General features: G+C 38.4%; 2 protein-coding genes and 1 long non-coding RNA gene across 7 annotated transcripts in view; 2 read left to right on the top strand and 1 right to left on the bottom strand.

The window, feature by feature from the left end:
- The first annotated feature begins 1,753 nt into the window (after positions 1 to 1,753).
- Positions 1,754 to 20,114, top strand: ptpn5 (protein tyrosine phosphatase non-receptor type 5). 4 transcript variants are annotated; one of them, XM_028448449.1, is made up of 16 exons: positions 1,754 to 2,170; positions 2,286 to 2,351; positions 2,642 to 2,776; positions 6,911 to 7,018; positions 7,633 to 7,909; positions 8,880 to 9,002; positions 9,091 to 9,186; positions 10,380 to 10,636; positions 10,792 to 10,987; positions 11,309 to 11,393; positions 12,710 to 12,789; positions 12,973 to 13,110; positions 13,207 to 13,317; positions 14,202 to 14,362; positions 14,709 to 14,822; positions 17,281 to 20,114. In XM_028448449.1, the coding sequence occupies exons 5-16, from the start codon at positions 7,640 to 7,642 to the stop codon at positions 17,372 to 17,374; spliced, it is 1,725 nt and encodes a 574-aa protein (XP_028304250.1). In that variant the 5' UTR covers positions 1,754 to 2,170; positions 2,286 to 2,351; positions 2,642 to 2,776; positions 6,911 to 7,018; positions 7,633 to 7,639; the 3' UTR covers positions 17,375 to 20,114. The 4 variants fall into 4 exon arrangements, with proteins under 4 accessions (XP_028304250.1, XP_028304248.1, XP_028304249.1 ...); XM_028448447.1 differs by lacking the exon at positions 2,286 to 2,351; XM_028448450.1 differs by lacking the exons at positions 1,754 to 2,170; positions 2,286 to 2,351 and adding an exon at positions 2,514 to 2,559.
- On the bottom strand, positions 10,498 to 24,456 carry LOC114464355 (uncharacterized). Its single transcript, XR_003674184.1, has 3 exons — positions 24,198 to 24,456; positions 13,000 to 13,092; positions 10,498 to 10,625 (listed from the first exon to the last, which is right to left on the bottom strand). It is a non-coding gene; the product is annotated as an uncharacterized LOC114464355 (long non-coding RNA).
- The window catches only part of dusp8a (dual specificity phosphatase 8a), a 59,807-nt gene continuing 58,202 nt past the window's right edge, over positions 24,129 to 25,733 (top strand). Inside the window, exon 1 of one of the 2 annotated variants that reach the window (XM_028448442.1) lies at positions 24,129 to 24,423. The gene's annotated coding sequence lies outside the window, so the exon portion shown is untranslated. Of the gene's footprint in view, positions 24,424 to 24,453; positions 24,599 to 25,733 lie in introns of those variants that run through there. The other variant, XM_028448443.1, reaches the window with a different exon arrangement.

A 25,733-nucleotide genomic window follows, 5' to 3' on the forward strand; every position in this document is an offset into this window, starting at 1 on the left:
AAGTATTGACTAGACCACTGGGAGTGAGGCCCAAGTCCAAGGCAGGCTGACCTGATAATACTGTATCATGTTTGTTCTGCAGTCAGTGCCTTCTCCTCACCCTTCTGTGTCTGCTCTGTTTCAGGTGTCGTGAAGCTGATGATGGCAGTTCCTGATCTGTGGTTCACGGCTCAACTAGTCTGGGACACACTGATGTTCTATCTCTCTATCCTGTTCTGTTGGTCCTTCTGTTCACTAACCCCAACCAGTCAACGCAGATGGCTGCCACCTCTGAACCTGGTTCTGTTGGAGATTTTGTCCCACTGTCGCTAAATGCTTGTTCATGTGGCTCTTGTTGGGTTTTTTTTTCTTATAATGAATTTTATATCTTGATTGGCGCATTGAGATGACTTTGTTGTAAATTGCGCTATACAAATAAAGTTGAATTGAATTGAAATTCAAAAGAAGAAGAATATTCAAATAAAACAGGTTTGGTGGCAAGGTTGTTTGTGGTGATGGATGCTGTGCCACCTCCCCACTTTCCATCACATATGCTAAAAGAGAAATTAAAATTTGGGTGGTTCAAAATTCTCGCTGAGAATAATTGGTGATATATCACCGAATTAATTTTTTCTTACACCATCAGTGTTGGTTAATATCGGAATTGGGAAATTTTAGTGATGGACAAAATCGGTTTTTGGAAAAAATCTGTTGTTTACAGGCAGTTGAAAGGCAGGAGAAGAAGAAGAAGAAGAAGAAGAAGAAGAAGAAGAAGAAGAAGAAGAAGAAGAAGAAGAAGAAGAAGAAGAAGAAGAAGAAGAAGAAGAAGAAGAAGAAGAAGAAGAAGAAGAAGAAGAAGAAGAAGAAGAAGAAGAAGAAGAGAGTAAAGAAAGGGAGGTGAGACTTAATAATGAAGAAATGAAAATGACAGAGACTGGAAGGAGAATGGGCCTGGCAGCTAATGAATGAGGGGAGGTGTTTATGAAGATAAGAGAGAGAGAGGTGGGTGGCATAGCAGCCAGCTTGGAAGCAGAGGAGGTGACAGTGGGGGTGTTCTCTGTTCACTGATGTGTTATCATCCAACTCCCCCAACTATGTCTGCTAAGCTCGCAAACAGGTTTCTGTCACTTTCGGACGACACTGCTTTTACTTTTTTCTTTATTTTTAGAGATCTACAGTGGAGCATTCCTTTTTTAGATGTATCATCCTGTTCATACAATATCAGGAAACACTGAGCAACAACAGTGATTCCATTTTTAATCCTATTTCCACTTAAATGTTTGCTAAATTGTCTTATATTTTTTCCCTCCCATTGATTTTAGCAATGGTTGCATGGGGACGTAAAGAAGAAGTCTGTTTACAGCTGTGGATACAGTTGAAAAGTCAACAATAAAATGGAATATGTGGAATGCTATGATCTTGGTTGGTGGATAAATCATGTGTATAAGCTCTTAGGGATCATTATAGGGTTTGTTGACTATGAATAATTGTATTATTTTAGCTTCATCTCTGAACCCTGAAGGGTACCTTGAAGGAAGCATTCTCTGGAGACGTGCCCTCAAAATGTAACAGCCATTAGATTTATATCTCCACATATGACACACGCACACACACACACACACGCACACGCACACGCACACGCACGCACGCACGCACGCACGCACACACACACACACACACACACACACACACACACACACACACACACACACACAGTATCTCTCTCTCTTTCTCTTTCTCTCCCCCCTCCAGCTTTCTCGCTCGCTCTCCCTCATCCTGGCTCTGTTGCCAAGGCTACCGCACAGCCTCTTGCTGCATTTACCTAGACGAAGCGGCCGCCTGTGGATTTCTCTCTCCTCCAGGATACAAACAAAAGAACGCACCAGACTTTCCACCCTCTCTCTCTCTCTCTCTCTCTCTCTCTCTCTCTTTCTCTCACACGCACGTACACGTACAGCCGTTCACAGATCCTGCCTCTCCTAACCTCACACACGTCCACTGTCTCCTCTCTGTCTCGCACTGTCAATCTTTCCTTTTCCTCTCGGATGCATTCACACTCCATCCTTCCCCCGACAGGGAAGCTGTAAAGAGATCGGTGTGCGTCCCAGGATCTGGCTCCAGCTCTTTCTTTGGTGTTTTTTTGGGGACAACACACAGGCAGATAAAGGGATGTGAAGACAAGCTCAGGCAGGTAAGAGGACTTATCCTAAACCAGACTCAAGGCTAAGGATGTGAGTGTTTGATGCCCTCCTTTCCTTCCCCGTCTCCCTCTCTTCCCCCCTTCTCTGTGGCTGTGCGACATGAAGTGAATACCAATTCCTCCATAAATTTCTCGCTGTTTCTATGACTGCACTCTGGTGGTTTGCCAACAGGTTGGTCCTTTGATGATGCTGTAAAACATCCCCTCCATTAGTTCTCATCCCCTGGTTTCCTTCTGTTCTCTAACATGTCTGTGTGACAATGTGGGAGTTACCAGAGAGGGATGCAACAGTCCACATCCCCCCCCCACCCCCCACCCCCCAGTTGATTCATTACTAATCCATCCATCACTGCGTGGTCGCTCGAGCTCACCGTAGCCATGTGCGTTATCTGAATGGTGTTTTGTCTTTGTATGAATGACTGCCTGAAAATGCCACCTTTTTTTTTTTGTTTTTTTCAACAGTGTTTTGATGCAGTGCTTCCATCCATGTAACACAATCCTCTGTCACCGGGAATCCAGATTCATCAGCAGCAGCCAAAATCAATTCACCGTGCAGCACATTTCAATTATTCAAACAGTATAGTCGAGACTGGATTGGTAAGTTTATAGTTGCTTTGATGATGATATTCTCCTTGAAATGCTCTGAGTGCTGCTGCAGGACATTGTAGGTGTTTGTGTCAACAATAGACCTCATTGATTATTTGTCTCAGTGCTAAAGAAGAGGACGTTACATTTCATTTGAATGTTGTGATAATCCGTGGGTTTACGGGGTTGAGAGGTTGATGAGACAGTGTTCGGTCCTCATGACAAATTCTTACACTACCATCTCATTATCACTTTAACGCTTCCTCTTGTCTCTTTGTCTCAATAGTCCCTCTTTAATCAATTAAAATGATTCCTCTTGGTAATCTTTTTTTTTCTAATTTAATACAGTCTTGAAAGTAAACACCTTTTGAGTTTTTCCAAAGATCTACAGATAAAATATACTGTACCGTTGTGCCCATTAAATCCCAAACTGTCAATATGACACATTTTGGTTGGAGTTCTCATGGGACAGAGGCTACATGCTTACTTTCCAAGACACTTTTCGACGAGTGGTTAAATTTGATTGAATGTGGATCACTACACCTGTATTTTATTGGTAGACTGAGGGGGTTTCACTTAGAAGGTTCCAAGGACAGTAGATCTTTAACCACTAAGTTTGACTCTTTGTGTCATGAATCTTTTTTTTTTTTTTTTAATCATAGTTTCTTTCAAAATACAATACAAATACTCTAAGAAATTTGGGGTGTTGAGTGCGTTTCTATAAATTCAAGGATATATAACTTTTCTTACAGCTAAAGACTAAATTCATTTTTCTGCTCAATAACACTATGTAGCTCATTCTTGTCCATGATATTTTGCTGCCCGGACCATCGGTCACTGTCTGTTTAGCTCATTCATATTCTTGCCTTGTTTCATAGAACTTGTTGCTGGATATCGGAAACTCCATTTTAGCATATTTATAAACTACATATGTATATAAATCACCTGTGTCAAACTCAAGGCCCAGAAACAAAATTTGGCCCTTCAGAGTATCCCATAGAAAGTAAAAATGACTGAAAATGTAATAATCATTGTGTAAATTACCAAATAAATCAGATGTAGATATGTCAGTCCCTCCAAATTCCCAAATTCAATGAAACTCCACAATATTTGGAAGGGTTTGTTATTTCCCTGTGTTTTTAGCGCACGACCGGACTCATTTTCAACCGCAAATTCTGGAAAACACATTTTTAAAAAATCTAAAATCATGTAATTTCTCACCAAATTGCCCTAAAGTACACAAACAAATCACCAGAAAATCAAGGAATTTTGATGTGAAGATTCTGCATTGACTGCTATCTGTCATTTATTGCTTGGACATACTGTATTATTAACATGTGGAAGTGCAAACTACGGCACAATAGTGTGGAAAAAAAGTTTTCCCAACTAAAATCTGCTAACAATGCCTGCAAGATGAATTCTCACAAACACCAGAATCCATCTTGGGCTGCTCCCGCCTTTGCCTTTCGAAACCGAACCGAAACGGTTAGAACCAATCATGAGGCAGTGATGTGGTTTAGGGCAAGATATGCGGGTGTGACGATGGCAGAAGCGCCGTACCAAAAACCGCCAAATCAAAATAGAAAGATGTCGACGCAAGAGGATGGTTAACGGGCCCTTAACTCACATACTCATATTGCAAAAATGACAAAAGTCAGTCAACGACACAATTACAGCAGCATTGCTATCCCAAAAGAAAGTTTTCACCAGCGGAGCCTTGTTTTTGTTGTAGCAACGTCTCTGCGCCGCATGCCGATGAAGACATCATCAATTGTTATCGTGTAATTGGCTAAAACAAATCATGGTGGACAGGTGCTTCGCCCAATCGGCTTCAAGCATTCTGTGGAAAATTGGTAAAATTGGTCCACATCAAAAATAAGTTTGACACCACTGATATAGATTGTTAACACATTTTGGATATTTAGAAATATTTTTCAAGGATATGAGTTCTGATCATTTAAATAAATGCAGTGGCATTTCTACAGCATGTTTGTTACAGGTGCAATCAATATTGTTTAGTTTCACTTTTACCCATTGTGGTCCTTGTAAGTGGAGCTTGAAGGTTCTGGCTTGACGTGTGCACATACTGTATGGCATATCGGTTGCCACAGTTACCATCGCCGCCTTAGACAACCTTCTTCACTGGGAGGGTGGGGGGAAGGCTTTTGCCCATTTATCCCTCCATTCACCATCCTACCTATCCACCTATTGCTAAGCAATTGAAACACAGCAACACCCCTCTTATACAACGTGAGCCATGCCTGTGTGTGTGTACACATTGTAGGTATTCACATTGCTATGGCTACAAGCCTGGTGAACTGGCGTCATCACTTCAAAACCACCTTCACAGCGAGCGAAGAGGGAAAGAAAAGGACTCAAAGCAGCTCCCCTCTGCTCACCACCTGCACACACACACGCACACACACACACACGCACACACACCTCTGGCTACTGGTGTGCTCTCATATTCTGCTGAGCTCGCTCCATTTGTTCAACAGAGTCCAGTGGCAGAGGGGGAGAGCAGACGAGGCTTGACTTCATGCATAGCAATGGGAACGTGTTTTTGACCGTGTCTATTTAGCCTAGCTTGAATCATCCTTCACGCTCAGAGCTTGAGAAAGAAAGAGTGGAAGGAATATTGGCAGTTTTACTGTCACCTTACATCACCATCCTCAGCTCATGAAGGCACAGCTGGGATCTGACAGGGTGCTACTTTGATTTGCCTTTAAAGGGACAAATATATTACCAGAGGCGAAAGTAATGGATTACAAGTACTCATTTTACTGTAATTGAGATGCTTTGATGGGAGTTTTACTTTTCTGAGTATATTTCAAAATCAGTAATTTTACTTGTACTTAAAGAGTAACTAAACCCCTGCTTTCTCCTGACCTGCCCCTAGGGGGGAAATTTAAAAAAAAATGCCTTGATTATGGGCGGAGCCCCTGGAGCAGTTAAGACACGCCCAGTCTATACTATAAAATCTTCAATGAACAACCTATGCTATGTTAACAAGCTACTCATTACTCAGTATTCCTCTATATTCACTATTCTCTCAGTCTAACCTACTCACCACAGATTTCAGAGCCCACAGGTGCTAGTTTTTATAAAAGGGGCGGAGCTAACAGTGCTTGTTTGTGAAGCAAGATGGTCCCAAAACATCACATTATCTTGTTTTCAGCCAATAGCAAAAAAAAAAAAAAAGAATTGTAACAGCCGGGTTTCAGCCTATAGAGGGCAGTCACTCTGACATTTTACAAATAAAAAAGCCAAATTGAAATACTTTGACTAAAATTGAGAGTTGAACCAGGATCAATCAACAGCACTACTTCAAACCCAAATACATTTGTATTTAGCAGGAAAAAAGTGGTTTTGGGGTTCAGTTACTCTTTAAGTATGTTTTAAAAGAAGTAATTTGTTACATTTCTACTCCCAACTGTTACTGAATAAATTATTATTTTTTGTTTTACAATGATCAATGGACATTATGAAACCACAAAAAATGAAATCAAATGCATCAAATCCTAGCCGACCAACCAGATTAAACATAATGCACCGTGCAAAAAAGCATTGCATGCTGGTTATTTTACCACTTTCTTTGGTTCAGGTTGGTGTGTCATGCTGTTGTTACCGTCATGGCACATTTGGCATGGCACTGTTTTAGAACCTGAGATTTTTTTAAAATTTTGAATTAAATTAATTGGTGATATTTTATTCAAAAAATAATTGCACATTTTGACAAACCTTTTGTTTTATAAAGATGCCTTTGTGGAAAATAAATTTGGTTACGATTGTGCAAGATTTTGTCTCTTCCTTTTTAATTTTATACATTGTTTACTGCATGCAAGGGAACCGTGACAAGATGAATTACCAAAAATAAATGAGGGGGGTGAAAGAAACTAGTAACCTTTACTTTGAGTACTATTTAATTGAGCTACTTTTTACTTGTACTTGAGTATTTTATGTATGACTTGCTGCTTAAGTACAATTTCAATCAAGTAACAGTACTTCTACTAGAGTAGGATATATCAGTACTCTTTACACCGCTGTATATTACCAACCTTGTCTAAGTGCTATTGTACCATTGGGTTCACCTTTTATTTACACATTCAAGACCAAATTTTGCTTTTTCTGCCTTGTGTCCTTCAGAGTTCGACCTCTTCGCGATGGTTAACAGTGACTGATCGCAACAAAACACTGACTTCAGTCTGATCATGTGATCCAAATCTATCTGCACTTCCCTGCTGTCTCATAAAGGTGAGTCATATGAAAGGATGTGGACTTCTTTGATACGATTAGCAACCCCCGCCTAGAGTTTATTTTCAATCTTGCATTTTGGACGATAGTAATTGACTATTTAAAAAAAAGAAAAGAAAACTCTTCCAAAATGATTGAATTTGTCAGCAACAAACCCCCGCATTCACACATCCACACATATCACATGGCCACAATCAGAACAAATGTACTAAACACCTTTATTAACCCTAAAGCTATTGTGCACGCGTACGCAGGTGTGCGTGTGTGTGTGTGTGTGTGTGTGTGAGTGTGTTGCCAGGACATTATAATGCTCAGGATGGATGAGAGCGGTGATAGCGAGCTACTCTGTTGCCCGGGTAACAGACTGTAAACACACTTGCCCTGACTCATCTCTCCACAATAAAACCTCTATCACACACAAACACACACACACACACACACACACACACACACACACACACACACACACACACACACACACACACACACACACACACACACACACACACAGAGCACTGAACACACTGTCTTTGTTGGTTTTTGTGTCATAGAAGTTGAATAGTTGAAGTCTATTGTGTAAAATACAGTTAATGTAAAACAATCACATTCAACAGGGGGATCATGACCCGCCGGCTCAGTAGCTCCACTCGTTCCCACACTGAAGACTCCATCTTTCTGCGGCCCGATGAAGACCCCGTGTGGCTCGATGAGCCGACAAGAACTGAAAAATCAAGTCAGGGTGCATCAAAAAATGATGGCTTACCCAACTGTAAGGATGGGTCTGCAGAAGGCCGAGGCACGCAGAGCGATGAAAGCTTTATTCAAAAAGTCTACTCACTTGTGGTGGAGATCCAATGCTGGGCTGCACTTTTCATTATCTCCCAATTATCGGTATGTAAAGAAAAACATTTCGCTTGATGTAGTCAGTTTTTTTCAGTCGTTGTCAGGGTTGGGGTAATTTTTTTTTAAATTGCAATTCTGTCTTCAATTATCCATGTTCAATTACAACTCAATTATGATTACAGTGACTGGCATTTTTTTTCATTTACAATTCCATTTTTAATTATTATTTTCCCCTGAATTTGAAATAAATAAGCCCATAAACCTTCCTCTCGTGTTAGCTTTCTGTTAGCATCTCTTATGATAACTGGTCACCTGTAAAATACACTTAGTTTTATCTATCATCTAATTTGTTTTTCATCTCTTCATTACCTTCTTACTCTTCCTTATCCATGACAATATTGATAATAACATTTTTGCTTTTTCTCTGTCCGTATACCCCTCAATGATAAAATGATCCTAAAGAGAATTAGCAGGCAGTGGGAAAAGTTTACTGAAACATAGTTTAATAATTGTTCCCTACGTATGTGTAAGCCATAGAAATGTAACATTGTTTCCCACGTCTGTGTTTGAATTTGATTTGACAGTTTTTATATAATTTTCATGCCAATTACAATTACAAAGTCAATGATTTTAACTCAATTACAATTCAATTATGATTGGAACTGTAACAGATTTTTTCCAATTCCAATTATAATTACGTCACAATTGTAATTCATTATCAATTATGCAATTACAATTGTAATTGACCCCAACCCTGGTAGTTGTTGCCTGGAGCTAAATCCAAACTCCTCTTTTATTCTTCACACTTTCTTTTGTTGACTTCATGTTTTAATGAAAGGTTTTGTAAATGAGGCTGTGATTGGTTCTCCTGACTGTAAGTGGTCAATTTAAATATTCATTACACGTATGAAAGAGGCTTTTTGCTCCTCTGTTTCCTTCCACACTGAAAGCCTCTATCTGATTACTAAAGCGTGACTGAAACTGCTCCAACCTGCCTCTCTTTGTTCTTTCCTCTTAGGGCTACTGGGTGTTTTTTGTGGTGGAAGGAAACGGGCCTTTCACATCCATCTATAAATCCCTGCAGGTCATCGATTTCTATCTTAGCTTCATCTTCCCCTGCCACCCAATCTTTGGGGTAGATGTAAGTTTCATCCATTGATATAATCCTCAGCAGATATCAGAATGAGCTTTTTATGATTTCCTTATCACTTTCATTGTGTTTTGTCCAGTCCATTGAGTTGATGAAGGAGGTGGGAAACACCACGGAGCACAACTGGATTGTCCACAGCACTGCAGGCATTGGTGTGGCCATCTGTGTTGTCATGGTAATAAACACGGGTTGGGATTTAAAATGCAAAACACGTTGTAATTTTTTTTTAAATAGCTACATTTCGAAACTGTTATTTCGGAAGAAGATGGAATATAAATAAATATCGTGGTACGTGAGTGAACATCAGCAACTCTAGTGTTGTACGGCATTATCGTCCTGGAAAATTTGGAAATGTATAACCCTCTGAGGGCCATATTTTGTAAGGTAAAGCTAAAGTTATTTTTTAAATCTTTGTTTCAGCCTTACTTTAAAACCAAAAGTTATTGTTGAATTGGTGAAGGGTATGATGAATCATGTAGGTAGAGTTGCTCATGCTTGGTATAGATCCTCCTCTAATAAATACTCACAGACACTGTATGTATACTTTCTAGACAACAAATAACATTTTATTAAAAAAAAAAAACGTATTCAAAGACTCACTTTTCACATTTAAATGGGGTATTATGTAGGACCTGCAGTAATATTGGGACTATTATGGACACGCCCCCCTCTGAACTTATTAATTTTATTCTTTTTTATTGTTTTATTTAGTTTATTGTTTTTGTTGAAATTATGATGCACACTGTTTATATTGGAAAACAACAAACAACAAAATATGAAGTCCATAGTAAGAAAGAAAGAACCCAACAAGATCCACATGAAAAAGCATTTAGCGACATTGGGAAGAAAAAACTAACTAACTGCAAACACAATAGCTTTAATCGGGCCTAAAAAGAAGACAAGGCCAGAGAGAAGTCAGCCCGAACCTGTCCGACCCGAAAGACGGGCGCATCCGAGCAAATTGCCTGTATTAAATAGACAGTATGGCTGACATATGTGTTTCTCGTTTGTGTAGTTTGAAAAGAAAGTTAAAACAACATGGGGATGCCTGGAAGTCCCTTTTGTGTCCAAGTGTATTTATTACAACATTACTGATTAAAAAAAGAAAAAAAACAATAGAAAAGCCCCCTACATTGGTTGAAACACAGCGTAGGGGGCGACATCAAACCGTAGGGGATTCAAATACACTGTAGATGGACCCGATGCTCAACAGCTCTGAGGAGAACCCTGTAATATGGAATCTCTCATCTGATGTCATATTACCGTAGTTATGTTTGGGTGATTCTCTGCTGAACTATGAGTACATTTAAAGAATAAAGCCTCAGAGGTTGCATGACATTGCTGAAGAGCAGCATGTCTTCTCCACAGGTTACCCACATGGTGTGGAAGTGGCGTTACGGATCTGGGTTGTTGGCATCAGACTCTACTCCAAGGGACATTGGTGACCGCCGTCAGTCCGTGAGCCGCCAGCCTTCCTTCACACTGTCAGAGTGGACAGATGCCCAGGAGGATCTGCTGGACCTGGACCCGGTTCCCCAGACTCCGGTCTTCGACATAGGTTCCGACATCAGAACAGAGGCAGACGCAGCCACCCTCACGGTCACACCAGTGGGGCTTCAGGAGAGGTAGGAGAAGGGAACATTCAGGAGAGTGAGAAAAAACTTTCACACTTATGTGTTATTCATATGTGACACATTCTGTAGTCGTTTATTCTTTTATAGAAAATAGTGCTCACACATTTCTTCACCCACATGTTCATTTGTCTGTTTGAATCACACAGGAGAGGCTCCAACGTTTCCCTGACCTTAGATATGTGCACGCCTGGCTGCACGGAGCCCTACGGATATGGTGCCTCCCCTCTCTCACCCAGGGACCAGTCAGCCCAGGAGTACCTCCTACAGGGGACGCACATGTTGACTCCTGACATGCTACACACAAGGGCCATAGATGACCAGAGCCTGCAGGCTGAGTTTTATGTGAGCACAGCACCAGCAGCCTTAACCACCTACTCTCTTTAGTTCATGGGAGACAAGCAAGAAAAGATGTACTCTGACACACGCTTAAAGGCATGGAGATGCACCCACACACTCTACGCTCTTCACATACCCGGGAGCTTTTCGTGGGTAAAGGACGAAGGGATGCGAAGGCTTTTGTCCACTGATCATTTTAATGGCCAGTAGCAATAATGATGTTTATTCAATGTCATGAACAAGGCCTCAAATGAAGTGTGTAGAGTTGTTGAAAGAATTGTATTGACTTCTCTGCCGTTTCTTGTTTCGTTCTGTGTCCTTTGGCAGGAAACGCCAATGAACTTTGTGGACCCAAAGGAGTACAACTACCCGGGGTTGGTGAGAAAGAACCGCTACAAGACAATTTTACCGAGTGAGTAGAATGTATTTGTAGCAGCTTCTGAGAAAAAGACTTTTGATTTGCTTAAAATTGAAAAAGTAACAATCTATGCTATGCTAACTACCTACTCAATACTCACTAAACCTCTCTATTCACAATTCTCTCAATCCAAACTGATTTTATAGTCAACAGGTGCTAGATTTTATAGAAGGGGTGGGGCTAAAAGAGACAGAAGAAGCCACCAAAACATCAAAAACCACCGTTCTCAGCCAATAGCAATAGCCAGGCTTTAACCCATAGAGGACAGCCACTCTTACATTTTACAACAAAATACACCAAATTAAAATACTTTGACTAAGGCTGTGTTCGAAAAGTCATACATACTATGCACTACAAACTCAATGAGTATATACTGTCTACTTTCCTATAAGTATGGTTAGTATAATGAGAGTTCCCACTAAAGTATACTTCCAAGTTTCCCAAGATGCATTTCAAACCTACGATGACAAAAACCTGAAGCACACTGAGACTAAATATCTCTTTTGACTTGCCACTTTTTAAAGTTCTAATATCTTTTTAAGTGAGGAAGTAGAATATCAACATCTGGTCAAACTCGCGGAAACACATTTCATGCCGACATGTTGGTGATTTTCGGAGACCCGCCATTGTGCTACTGACAAAACTTCTGGTTAACTTCGAAACAAGAGCCTTATTTACAAAAGCATTTCAAAAACTAATCAAAGACAAGAAGAGATGCTTTCGTTTTTAAAGGGGGATGTTTGAATTTTAGTGTTCCGCTCGCAATGCATCATGGGACAGTTGAGTACGAGTAGTGTTCTCACCGTGCATGCTTAAAAAATGTCCTGATATAGTATACGTCAAGGTATTTCTCGCATTCAATTTTTTCATACTATCTAATGTGAATGCACTACATCCTTATTTTGACATCAGACTTAGTATGAATAGTATGTTATTATGACATTTTGAACACAGCCTAAATGTCACGAGTTAGACCAGAATCAATCAACAACACTATTTCATATAAAGTATATTTGTATTCAGCACAAAAAAGTGATTTGGGGGTTTAATTACTCTGTAATTTACTAACACAGGAATAAATATGAACTTTAAAAAGGAAATACATTCTTACACCACCTATACTATATTTTACATTGTTTAATTCAGCTAAAAAAAAATGCTGACTTTAATGTTCTTATAGATTTTAAGGGGTTGAATGTTTTCTGTTGCACTTTTGAACATGTAAAGCACATTGAATGGTCTTGTGTATGAAATGCACTCTACAAATACATTTGCCTTGCTTTGCCTAAATTCATGTTCTCCATGTACAGACACCCACAGCAGAGTAGTACTGAAGTCGGAGGATGAAGATGATTTTCTCACCACGTATATCAATGCTAATTATCTCAAAGTAAGTGGAATAATTATCCTTTAAGAAGCAAAACTTTTACACTGCTTTTCATTGTTCCCCTACTATGTTTTTTTTTTTTTTTTTTTTTTTAACTGTTAGTGATTTAATCACAAAAACCCATCTTTGGACTAATCGAGTAACATTAGATACATCTCCACATTGCACGTGTGTGTCTGTGTGTAGGGTTATAATGAGGAGGAGCGTGCATACATTGCCACCCAGGGGCCAACAGTCAACACTGTTGGGGACTTTTGGAGGATGGTGTGGCAGGAGAAGTCTCCAATCATTGTGATGATCACCAACCTGGAGGAGAAGAATGAGGTATTTGTGATGACAGTTGTTGTTTTTATAGTAAAGTAACTGGTCTACTGGTCATGAAAACCTTCACTTTTATGTTTGCTGGTTCTTTTTTTTTAGAAATGTGCAGAGTATTGGCCTGAAGACACTGTGAAACATGAGGGCATTGAGATAACCGTGGTGTCCGTAACCCAGGAGGACGACTACAGTCTGAGGGTGTTTACACTGAAGGTAATGCAGAGAAAGTCGGTCTCGTCTCAATCTAGCAAAGATCTGTGTGTTAAAATAATAGGAATCAGTTATTGGAGTTTAGCACTGACTTTGTGTGCTAATGGCTTCCTGTCTCTGTGTTGAGCATTGTCAGCCTTATTCAGACACAGTCAATTGAATTGGATCGTGTCTGCTGGACCATTCAACATTGCAAAGGATTTGTATTGACCATTAAGATATATCAACAAGAATTGCGTGTGTTTTTGTTTACGCATATTATTTTTAAATGTAAGATTACATTGTATTTTTAAGTGTGTGTTTTCTAAATATATTGTGTAAATTCAGTAAACTCGTGATCTCCCAGCTGCATGAGTCAGGGCTGATAGACTCAGGGCCAGTTTTCTGTGTAACCTTGAAAATATGAAAAAAAAATATTGCTTTTATTTTTTACTTCTTCCGAATGTTCTTTATACCATCATGATTAAGAAAAATGGGATGCCCTTGGTGTTAGTTACTACATAGTTTAATATAAAGCTTTTTAACTGTTTTTTTTCTACATGTGCTGCCAAATGACATTTAACAGAGCTTTTACACTGCATTCAAACACAGATTTGTGCATTTTGTTGTTGTCTTTTTAACCACCACCACTTTTCTTGTTTTCATGGTCTGTTCTTTACTTTTGTCCTGGTATCTACTAATAAATGTATTTGTCTTTGGGATTAATAGTTCTCAGTTATATTATTAGGGTAGGATAAAAACATAAAAGCTTATCAAAGGTTTTTGTTTTGATCTACTTTTCTCTGCATTCGTCTTTGTAACACTTTGGAAATACATGCCAAACATTTCCTGTCCTTCTGTGTCTTGTACGTATGTACAAAACCAATTTGAAACTTTATTCCTGTCAGTGTGAGGATGAGGAGCGCAGTCTTCGTCAGTACTGGTATACCTCCTGGCCTGATCAAAAGACCCCAGACAAGGCACCACCACTGCTGGAGCTGGTGCAGAAGGTGGAAAGGGCTCGAGACGACGCTCCACCATCCAGTGGTCCTACGATCGTGCACTGCAGGTATGCACATTAAAATACTTGGTCATTAAAATAAACAGGAGTGAATTGTGTAGAATATTAAAAGGGGATACAAAGAGTTCATTATATTTGTTCACAGTTAAATGAGGATGAACCCAACCCTTGTCTCGACACACAAATATTAAAGCATTTATTTTACTTTTTTTATTTGATTTTTTGAAACATTTTTTCCTGTTCATAATATTGAGACAAAGAGAATATTTTTCCCAATATTAATATTATAGCTTTTAAAATCTCGCCCTTTCACATAGTTATACAGTAGGTAAATATATATTATGTAATAGTGTAAAAGATTTGACATCAATAAATGAATCACCTTTTCCCACAGTGCTGGGATCGGTCGAACGGGATGCTTCATTGCCACCTCCATTCTGTGTAAGCAGCTGAGGACAGAAGGCGTGGTCGATATACTGAAAACCACCTGCCAGCTCCGTCTGGACAGGTGAGATAAATTTAGCCCTTAATCCTCGCTCGTGCTCCATCTATCATTAGTTTTGGCCTCAAAGCTACGGTGACTTTACCCTCCTGTCACACGCTGAAAGCAGATATTACAGGCACAGATACCTGTACTACAGAAGGTAATTTAGAAAGGCAGATGCCTGGATTTACCTCCAACATAATAATGTAAAAACATTGGGTTGAGTATAATTTTTTAGAGGTAACCAGAAAGCACACAGTTAACACTAAAACAATAAGATCATCAAACAATATGAAAACTGTGCTGGAGTGTGCTGTTTGTATATGATAATCTGCAAGGTGTGAGAGTTGATGGTTATTTTATATTTTAGGGCCTGTACTATAAAGCTTGATTTCCTCCTATCGCGGAACATACTACTGCGAAACAATACGCTCTCATCCCAGTGTGTGTGTGTGATAAACTGAGGACTACGCAAATAGAAACACGTGTGTGCTGGAATAAAGTGAAACTGATCAGAGTGCTGTCCGTTTATCATCTCATGGATTAATATTGCATCATCTCACGTCTGCATTCCTTCCTTCCTGTTTTTCCTGCAACAGTGTTGTTTTTGGTCTTAATTATGGATTTGAATTCTTCATATTTATTATATTATATAATATTCCTCAATCGTGATGTTAGTTGCCCCACACATTTTCTCCATGATTGTGATTGGTCTGGGGCTGCAATTTCCACCCATTGCACAGGAGCGCACTCATAGACAGGCTAAAATCACCTTTCTAAAGTGAACATGTTTACATCCTGTTTCGTAGGACAGGTGTTCTCTGACCAAGAATGTTTGATTAGGTGAAGCCCGCTAATGGAGAGATATCCCGGATACACTTATCAAGCTTTGTAGAACAGGCCCTTAGTGTCATTACTTTGTGTTAATACAAATAATTAAGCTGCTGGAGTTAAACAACATTTATCAGGTAAAGATGTAGTGTCTGCCTCATACTGTAGATCAATAAATCAAAGATCATTTGCTTGGAAAAAAAAAAGTAAAAGGTTGAAATTGCTTCTTGAAAGTTAGTTTTCATCGCCACAGTAAACGCTCTCTTATTGACACTCTCAGAAAAGTTTTGCACATTGCATTGTGGGATGTGGAGTCCCATAGACGGTGAACATCCTGTTTTTCTGTAATTTTTACCAGCATTTTTTGTATTTCTTCACCAGACAAGGAGGACAGTGATTGGCTTGACACCATTTTTGTTCTAGGTTGTTGCCAGTATTTCCCTTGATACCACCTCACTCACACATCTGCCATTGTTTTGCCTCAACTTTCATTCTGTGAAAACACCAAAAATGTGTCGGGTACTCACTTTGTCCGAGTTTGTGGAAGCAAACACAAGAAATCACTGTAAGAATGAAGTACAAACACTTCTATGCATTCGTCCACAATCCACAATGCAATGCATGAAAACTTTAGACAATAGCTACATTTCCATTACCCTTGGAAATGCACAAAGTCTTAATAGCGTAATAAAAACCGGTAATGGAAACACCTGAATTTTGGAAAAACACTCAAATATCGCTAAAACATTTTTACGCTTTCATTAGGTTTTTCAGACGTTTCAATGTTGAAATGTATCGCAAAAGCAAAATCAAAACACTTTTTACGCAATTACACGTCACAGGACGTGACGTAATTTGTCACATGACCACTTCCCGCCTAAAAAACATGGTGTGGTACGTGTCGACAGAAGTGGAGACCGAAACATTTCTTAGCATTATACTTAAAAATTAGAAAATGTCTATTTGTACGGTTGCCGTACGGACAACACCGGTGCTATTGGTACGGTTACCAAAGTACACGTGCGTAGCGTCTTAAGGTTAGGGTTAGGTCATTACCCAATATCACAACAATTTTTAGGGTTAGGTTTAAGTTTCGGGTAAGGTTTAGTCTTAGTCACGCAACCTAAACTGACCAATGACTGACTTATCACGCGACCTAAACTGGCCAAATAGGGGCGCTGCATACGGATAGAATGTTGGTATATTGATACGGCAACCGTACGGATAGCCGATGCCAATAAATGATCACTGCTACATTAGACAACAAACAAGAAAGGAATGTCGGAGGTTATAAGCGTCCATCTTCTTGCAGCGAAGTCTTGTGGGATGAGATTTCATGGGCGTTATGAGGCTCCTCCCTTAAAAAAAGGTTTAAAGGAAACACATTCAAAGTGCAATTATACTTTGTTGAAATTTTAGAAAAATCGCTTTTAATTTGTGAAAAACTGTAATTGAACTGCAGGTAAGGTCAGCAGTGTTTACAATGGAGATGAAAACAAAGTTTTGCGTGACAAATTCAACCTTTTCCAACTTTAAAAAAAAAAAAAAAAAAAGAAACTATCTCCACAGCAGCTTTATTCCTATATCAATTCTATTATGTTATTGTATGTTAAAGTTGTGTTTAAAATGTATAAACCATGTGCCGTTTCAGAGGCGGTATGATCCAGACATGTGAGCAGTACCAGTTTGTCCATCACGTCCTCAGCTTGTATGAGAAGCAGTTGTCTCACAGCGCTGAGGAATAACGTGAGCACTTCAGGCACACGCAGACCGAGACACACCACTGTACACTGTACCGCCCTCGGTGGTACGCCCCACTGCTCCCAGCATCCCCTCAGCCTCCCACCCATTGGTTAACCTCCTCATCCAGGGCAGCAAACACAAAACCCATACTGTAGAATAAAAAACATGGAAACCTGATTTGTGAGACTTGACCCAACAGAGAAACACACACATTGCACACTTTATGCTCTCTAATCCACACATTCCTCAAGGTTTGTTGTTTTCCAGTCTCCCACTCCTGGTGTCATTTCATGTGCACTGCTGAGGTTTCTTTTACACTATCAACCAGGGTTGAGGTCAATTGCGTAATTGATCATTAATTACAATTTTGACTTAATTATGATTGTAATCGTAATTGAAGAAATCTGTTGCTGTTGTAATCATGATTGAATTGTAATCAAGTTCAGAAAATCGACTTTGTAATTGTAATTGGCATGGGAATTCAATAAAAACTGTAAATTACAATTTAATCAAACGCAAAACTGGGGAACAGTGTCACAGTGCTATGGCTTACACATACTGTACATAGCTAACAATTATTAAAATATGTTTCATATCAAGTTTTCCAACTTCCTGTCAGTTCTCTGAGGATCATTTTACCATTTTTAAAAAAAAGGAAACTGAGGAGTATTCTAACTGAAAGAAAGGCTCAGACACCCACAGCATAAACATTAATACCAATATTTTCATTGATTAGGAAGCCTAACAAGGTAACCAAGAGGTGAGAAACAAATTGGATGATAGATCATATTTTTTTTGTATTTTATAGCTGAATCAAGACAAAACTGACCTGTTGTCATAAGAAATGCTAACAAAAAGCTAACACAAGAGCTTATGTTTTATGGGCTTATTTATAAAAGGCTCATTCATTGTGATTAAGTGAATTTCAACTTTAGTAATTGAGAATGTAATCGTAATTGACTTTCAGGGGAAAAATAATCATCGTAACTTTAATTTTAATCGGAAAAAATGCAGGTCACCGTAATCCAAATTCAGTTGTAATTGAAGATCTATAATTGAAGACATAATTGTAATTGAAAAATGTAATTGACCCCAACCCTACACGGTTTGAAAAAGCTGCATCACAGACTGATTGTGAGGTAATGGAAGTAGAAAGCTTTGCTAATCAGGGCCCTTTACAGTGTAAGCTATTTTAAAACCAACAAAGATAATCAATTTCTAGCCTAATATTTAATGCTGTCTTGATATAAAGTATCATATAATATATAGATTTATTCACATCGAGCTTCTTCAGACTGACTTCACCTTTTTGATGTAGGAAAAGTCTCAAAGAAGGCCGAGGTTTGCGTTTCACTTTGGACGCATTCAGAGGTCTTCAGGTTGCATGGTGCTATGTGTTCATTAAAGGCATGTGCAATGTTATGGAACTTAGGAATGTATCTCAATTAGGTTGTTATTGAACTAATTAGGATTTCTGTGCAATGTACAGTACAACAGTGAAGTCTTCAAAGCCCATCATGTTTACAGTACACCTTCTGCATAAAAGCCACATTCATTCACTCAGAGGCATCACAGAGCAGGAGATCATGAAAGCACCGCAGACAGGAATGGAGATGGACCTGAAAAATGGGATGTTTTCCAGTCACGTATACAGAAGGTAAATCCCTAGACGGTTGCATAATTAAATCTGCTGGGGACGCTCGATAACTTTTTTTTTAATAACAGATAAAGTGATAGTTTAGGCCTCATGGAAAAATAAATGTAAAGTTTTTCTTCCAAAAAAGCAAAGATGTTAACTTAGAAACAAATGTTGAAATGTTAAAATTGCAGCTCATAAGATCATTCTAGGGCTTGTTGACGAATGGTCATGTGACTTGAACTTCAGAAAAGTCTCATGCATTGCATTGTGGGATGGAAATCCTGTAGAAAGTCTCATTTCTAATATTTACCAACGAGGTCGTTATTTATTTGTTCGTCTGTTAGCAGGATTATGTCATAAATAATCAACGGACAACCAAAGACAGACTTTACACCACGTGTCAAACTCAAGGCCCAGGGGCCAAATCCGGCCCTTTAGAGCATCAAATTTGGCCCGCTCCAAAAAGTAAAAATGATAGAAAGAACATGGGGCATTTTGTAAATTACCAACTAATTCAGGTGTAGATATCTCAGCCCCTCCAAATACAAAAATTATGTTAACAGCCACAATAGTTGCAGTGCTCAATTTTCCAGTTCTTATATCACATGACTGAAGACGTTTTTAATTTTTCATCAAAATATTCCATGAAATTTCTTTAAATTTCCCAAATCAGGAAAATGTATGTGAAGATCCTGCAGTGGCCGGTATACCTACATACTCTATCATTTATATATGTGATATAATACATTACAAGAAAGGCAGTGATTTGGTTTGCCTTTTGTGTTCCATGTGATATGACGAGACATTACATTTCGGCCGTATTTGAGTGTTTCAGTTAAAAGATACAATATTAACATCCGCCATTGTTTTGGCACAACTTTTAATCTGTGAAAAGAGCAGGAATGTCATTTTAACTGTATTTTTGGGGGCACAAACTGGCTCCAGTGGTAGATAAGAACAAATGGATGACATACAGCAGGGTTGGGGTCAATTATAATTCTAATCACGTAATTGATAGTGACAATTATGGCATAATTAGAATTGTAATTTAAAAAAAATCTGTTGCTGCTGTAATCATACTTGAATTGTAATTGAGTTTAGATATTAACTTTGTAATTGTAATTGTCTTGAAAATACTATAAAATCTGTCAAGTATAATTTAATTTAAGGCAAAACAAATGAGATGATAGATGATATTTTTTAATGTATTTTTCATTTTGATTTAAGACATGGGTCAATAATGTCTCATCATCATAAGAGATGCTAACACGAGAGTAAGGTTTAGTTTTATTTGGTTATTTATTAAAGGCTCATGTAACTGAGATTAATTGTAATTTAACTTTAGTAATAGAGAACGTAATTGTAAATGACTTTCAGGGGGAAAATTGTAATTGTCGTTTTTAACTGTAATTGGAAAAATGCTGGTGAATGTAATCATAATTAGGGATAGACCAATATGGATTTTTTTTAGGGATGAAGCGCGATACCGATTTTTTTTTTTCCCCATCAGCCTTAGCTGATGATCGATACGGACTGCAGATTTTCTTGAGCCGATATTTGGAGCTGATATTACTTTTGCTCCCTCAATTTACATCATAAAAATTACACAATAACAAATGGTATGAAAAAGGAACATTTATTGAAATTAACAAAAGTGAGGTAGAATGACACCAAGTAAAAAAATTTAACAAACATTAACATTCAACTGGTGGGTCGGGACCCAATAGTGGGTCGCGAACCTCTATTGAGTGGGTCGCAAACAGCTGATCAAAATAAATAAATACTAAGACTCTCATGTTGGACTTGTCTTTTATTTTGAAAGAAACTTTCTTTTGACAGATGTTGCACAAAATATAAAGATTTATGTTTGAAAAAAAGAGAATGTGTGTTTTCAACAGCTAGTTTTGACAAATGTGGGTCGCGATTTAATGGCCGTGGAAAAATGTGGGTCCCAGGGTGAGACCAGTGGAGAATCCCTGGTTTAAAACATGTCAGGGATTGTCCCCAGCAGTTTTAAATAGCGATGGTCAGACACAGTTGTTGTAAACTTCCTGTGCGGAGCTTCTAAATCTCTGGCTCTGCAGCGCCTCTGCTTCCAACAGTAGCTTGAACACATCCGTGTCGTACAAAGCTCACGATTGTCACGTAGACGGGTCAGGCCTACTCTGTATGAAGCACAATAGACCAACTAAAGGTTTTTCTCTCCAATGTTCTGCTGTAAAAGTTTTTTTTATTTTCCCGTGTTGTGTTTTGATTGTGTTGATTTTAATGGATTGCATGTGCTGTATGGGACTCCATAGGTCCATCAATCAAAGCGACGTGATTGGTTGTCCTGCTTCTCGCTGTGTAAAAGGGCTTCAAGCCCCAATATATTGCTTGCTTTCGGCCAATGCTTTTGATACAGTTTGCTTTTGTGAAATCAACCAGAGATATTTTTAGAACATTTTGATACAACACTTTCGAGTAGATGCCTTGTGTATATTTCTGTTTACACCATGATGGAATGTAGCTCATACTGTGGATCAAACATTTGGTTTATATTGCAAGATTTAATGGAAGCAAAATGTGACAAATACCTAAGTTACCTTACGGTACAGAAAATAAGTAAATTATGTTCAGTCTTCGGCTTTCTTACTTTAGGCCTTTTGGCTTTGCTTTAATATGCTTTGCTTCCTGTGTAGGTTTTTATTGTTTTCTTGGAGAATTTTACCTCAGACTGAGTTTATACGCCGTGCAGTTCCTTCTATTTCATCTGTGTCTCTTAGAAAATCTCAGTTTACTACATGAGAAGAAGTAATTGCTTTATGTAAAGGCAGCTAAAAACAGTTTGTATGTAACACAAATCAAATGATTTCAATCTTAAATCGATACATCTGATAACCACCATCCACGACCATTATACGAGGATGACTGTAACAGTGTGGACCGACGAACAAAATGTCAAAATCCACTCGCAAAGTAAAAAAAAAAAAAAAAAACTGCCAAAATAATACCTTACAAACACACAAACTGGAGATTTACAAGAACAAGCCACTATTGTCAGAGGTGTGACCTCCTATTCTGATGATGTTTAGTGCACTTGAATGATTTGAAGTGCTTATTATAATAAGTGCTTACAGGTTGTTGTGGTTTTTTTTGGTTTTTTTCCTGATTAAAATGGAAACGAACGTGCAGCCAAATACATTCAGCGAGCAATCAGTATTCCTCTGTCAGTATCGCTTTAGGTTGTGAGTTTTTGCATCCAAATAAAGGTAGATTTTCATGAATGTGTTGTTGTTGTATGTCTAACTGTTTGGGATAAACGCTGACGCACAGACATGTTGAATTTCATGTTTGTGAATGTATATAAATAAATAAAAAAATAACGCAATTGATGCAGTTAGACAGACCTACCACTAGATGTCAGTATTTTACATAAAAGGCACACATATCTGAAGCCTTCCATCATCACTGTCTACTAATGGAGAGGGCATCAATGAACTAATAATGAGTATTAATATTTGTTACTGACTATAAACATTCAGCTATTTCAGTCAGATATTTGGGTGCACAGCAAAATTTGTTTTAATGGTTTTTGAATGATTCATCTGTAGTTTACTAAAAAGAGGGAGAAACATGTCCGGATTAGACAAAAGCCAGTTTTAAAATCAGCTAATTTATTTAATAAGTGCCTTCTAGATCTGAACAAACTGACATAAAAGATACAATACAAATATATGCTCATAATGTGCAACTTAAGAAGAGTCACAAAAGGAAAAAAAAATGATTGAAAATGAGGAACACTCCCCTGAAGAAAATACATTATCAGTCCATATATCTAAAAGAAAAAAAAATCTAAAGTAGATTATTCAATTAGGAAACAGAATTAGGATAAAATACTGTGAATGCATATTGCACAGAAAGGTAAAAAAAAAAAAAAAGACTAACTCCAAAAACACACAAAATGACAGAAAAATACACATAACAGAAAATACACAAATTGACTAAAAACAACAAACAACATTACAACAACAAGAAAATATTGAATATACAAAAGGACAACAACAATAAAATGACAACAAATGTACACAAAATTATTCTATAAACACACAAAGACGACAAATAAACAACTGAACAATGTACCGGCACAAAGCCGTGCAGAAAGTTACACACAAATAATTAAAAAAATAATACCAAACATCTTAAAAAAAAAAAAAAAAAAACACAAAACAAGAATACAGAAAATAACTTCAAAACCACAACAACAAAAACATGTAATCCCTGGTCGAACCCAAAGACTTCTCTCAATCTCTAAAGATGTACAAAAACGGGCACACGATGATCCAAGTAGTAAAAGTTTATTTATATATTATTTTCCAACATACATCACTTTTTTCCCTTCTACTTATTGATTTTGTTACGTTCTGCCAATAATAATAATAATAATAATAAAAGAATAGTGGGGTTTGTAATTTGCGTGGAAAAACAAAAGAAAGATGGTAAAATATATGTTAATAAACAATGATGTTGCTTTGCTTGTTTGTTTCTTGGTTAATGGTGTGTTGCAACCAACTAGAATAGGTGCATATCTCCACCAACTGTACTGGTGTGTAAACCTTGGCACCATCTACTTCTGGTTAGAAAAAAAACTCATCATCATTAATAAGCTAAGTACCTTGGAGCAGTCCATCATTATTGCAAGGGTTTGACATTGAAATTTTTTTTATAATAAATAATAAAATAATGATAAAAAAATTATATATATATATTTAAATTCATAATTAAATATATAATTATTGACTCTGGGAATACATGGAATGACTAAGAATACATGGACTTAATGAAAAATCTGAATATATGTAACAAAAGTCTGAATATATAATATATGTATACACTTCATATTATTTTCCTCAGTCCTGTTACGTTCACGTATGGTTTTTTGGAGCGTGGCTCCTTTAAAAAGGGGGCCTGTCTCTTTAATCCATGGATCACAACGTTGACGTCAACATACCCTAAAAGCCGCCTGTGCTGATTGGCTATAGTTGACGTCAGCCTTGCAGTCTCTGCCCCCCTCCCCCCCCCTGACTGAACCATGACCTCATCGCTTTAGTTCACCAAAGTGCTAAAGTGCAGCTCTTCTACCTGCCCCCTGCCTCCCTCCCCACCCCCCCTCACACACACACACACACACACACACTCGTACTAACCGTTGGAGCTCTACTTAGCTCTACTTAGCCCGGCTAGGCTAACTGCGTGTCCTGGCCCGGCTCGGCATAGCAGCCCACGGCTCGTTCATGCCGCGTCTGCCGCTGTCACCCCGGGGCTTACCGCCTCCTCCTCCAGCCTCTGCCAGGTGAAGCTCGGCCATGAAGACCCGGCGGCTGCCCCCACCCCCACGGAGGCCGGCTGAGTGAATGAGTGACACGCATTGAGGTGAGTAGCACGGCTGACGTTCTCGCGGTCCTGTGCTCGCCCCCCCGCGCTGAGCTGAACGTCCCTCCGCGCGCACCCCCCTGTGTTTTATTATGTGCGCGCTCCTGTTTTCATGGGAATTAAGCCCGTTCGGCCTGAAATTACTTCCTATCGCACTGGCTGTGAGCCTTCCCAGGTATGTAGGACACACTCCCTCCGTCATCATCATTTCCACCTTCATTTTGTTTGTTTCACGCGGACACCTCCACGCGTCATAACAACACGGGGAAGGTTTCCCACTCAGACAGAAGCATCCGTCACGCACCCCTTGTTTTATTCTGTATGAAGAGGATGCATTACAATTATGACATTTCTCTGTCTGCATGTTGGTCTGTGTGCTGCGTTTTTTATTATTTGGCTGCAGTGCGCTCGGAACGCTGCTTAGCCTCCATGTTTATTATTAGGACCAGTTTACAATGTGCCCTGTGTGTGTTTATGTGTGTCCTGTGTTTCTAATACAAAATATATGACACGATCCAGCCTCGAACAATGGTTTTATTTATTTATTGATACAATTATTTAGGTATTCATACATATATTTATTTATTTATTTTCACCTGCGTTTTTTTAATGTATTTATAAAAACTTTTATGTTTTCATACATGTACAGTATTTATTCATATGTGAATTCGTGCATTTGTTTATTTATTTTCACCGGGGTTTGTTTGTTTATTTGTTCCCTGTGGTTTCTAATACAAAATATGTGACACCATTTAGCCTCGAATAATGTTTTTTTCATACAATTATTTCATGTTTTCATACATTTATTTGTTTTCACCAACGTTTGTTTGTTTGTTTGTTTGTCAGCAAGATTAGTATTACCTCTACCCCATTTTAACCAAAGGTGGACTTCACATCATAGAATATTCCATTAAATCTGGAAAGAGATTTGGATCATTTTACTAATTGTGGATTGTTTAAAAAAAAGAAGAAAAAAATCCCATTCGCTCATCATTAGTGAAATTTAAAAAAAATTCATATCTCGGTTCATAATTGACCAATATTTATATAATTTCACGCAGTTATGTTGGGTTGGTTCCTTAGTTATGGCACTCAGTTTCATCCAGATCAGATCTGGATTGTGCATAATTACTGTACTATAATGGATTGTGATTATTTGAAACAAAATTGATAATCCCATACTTTTGAACCTACTGTATTAATGGTGATAACAATTTACTACAGGTCTTTTAAAGTGTGAATGATCATGGTACCATGAGCACTAATCCAGATAACTGCCAATATCTGGCATTTATTTATTATCCAAGTAC

Source organism: Gouania willdenowi, chromosome 6 (assembly GCF_900634775.1).
Source record: "Gouania willdenowi chromosome 6, fGouWil2.1, whole genome shotgun sequence".
NCBI classification, from domain to species: domain Eukaryota; kingdom Metazoa; phylum Chordata; class Actinopteri; order Blenniiformes; family Gobiesocidae; genus Gouania; species Gouania willdenowi.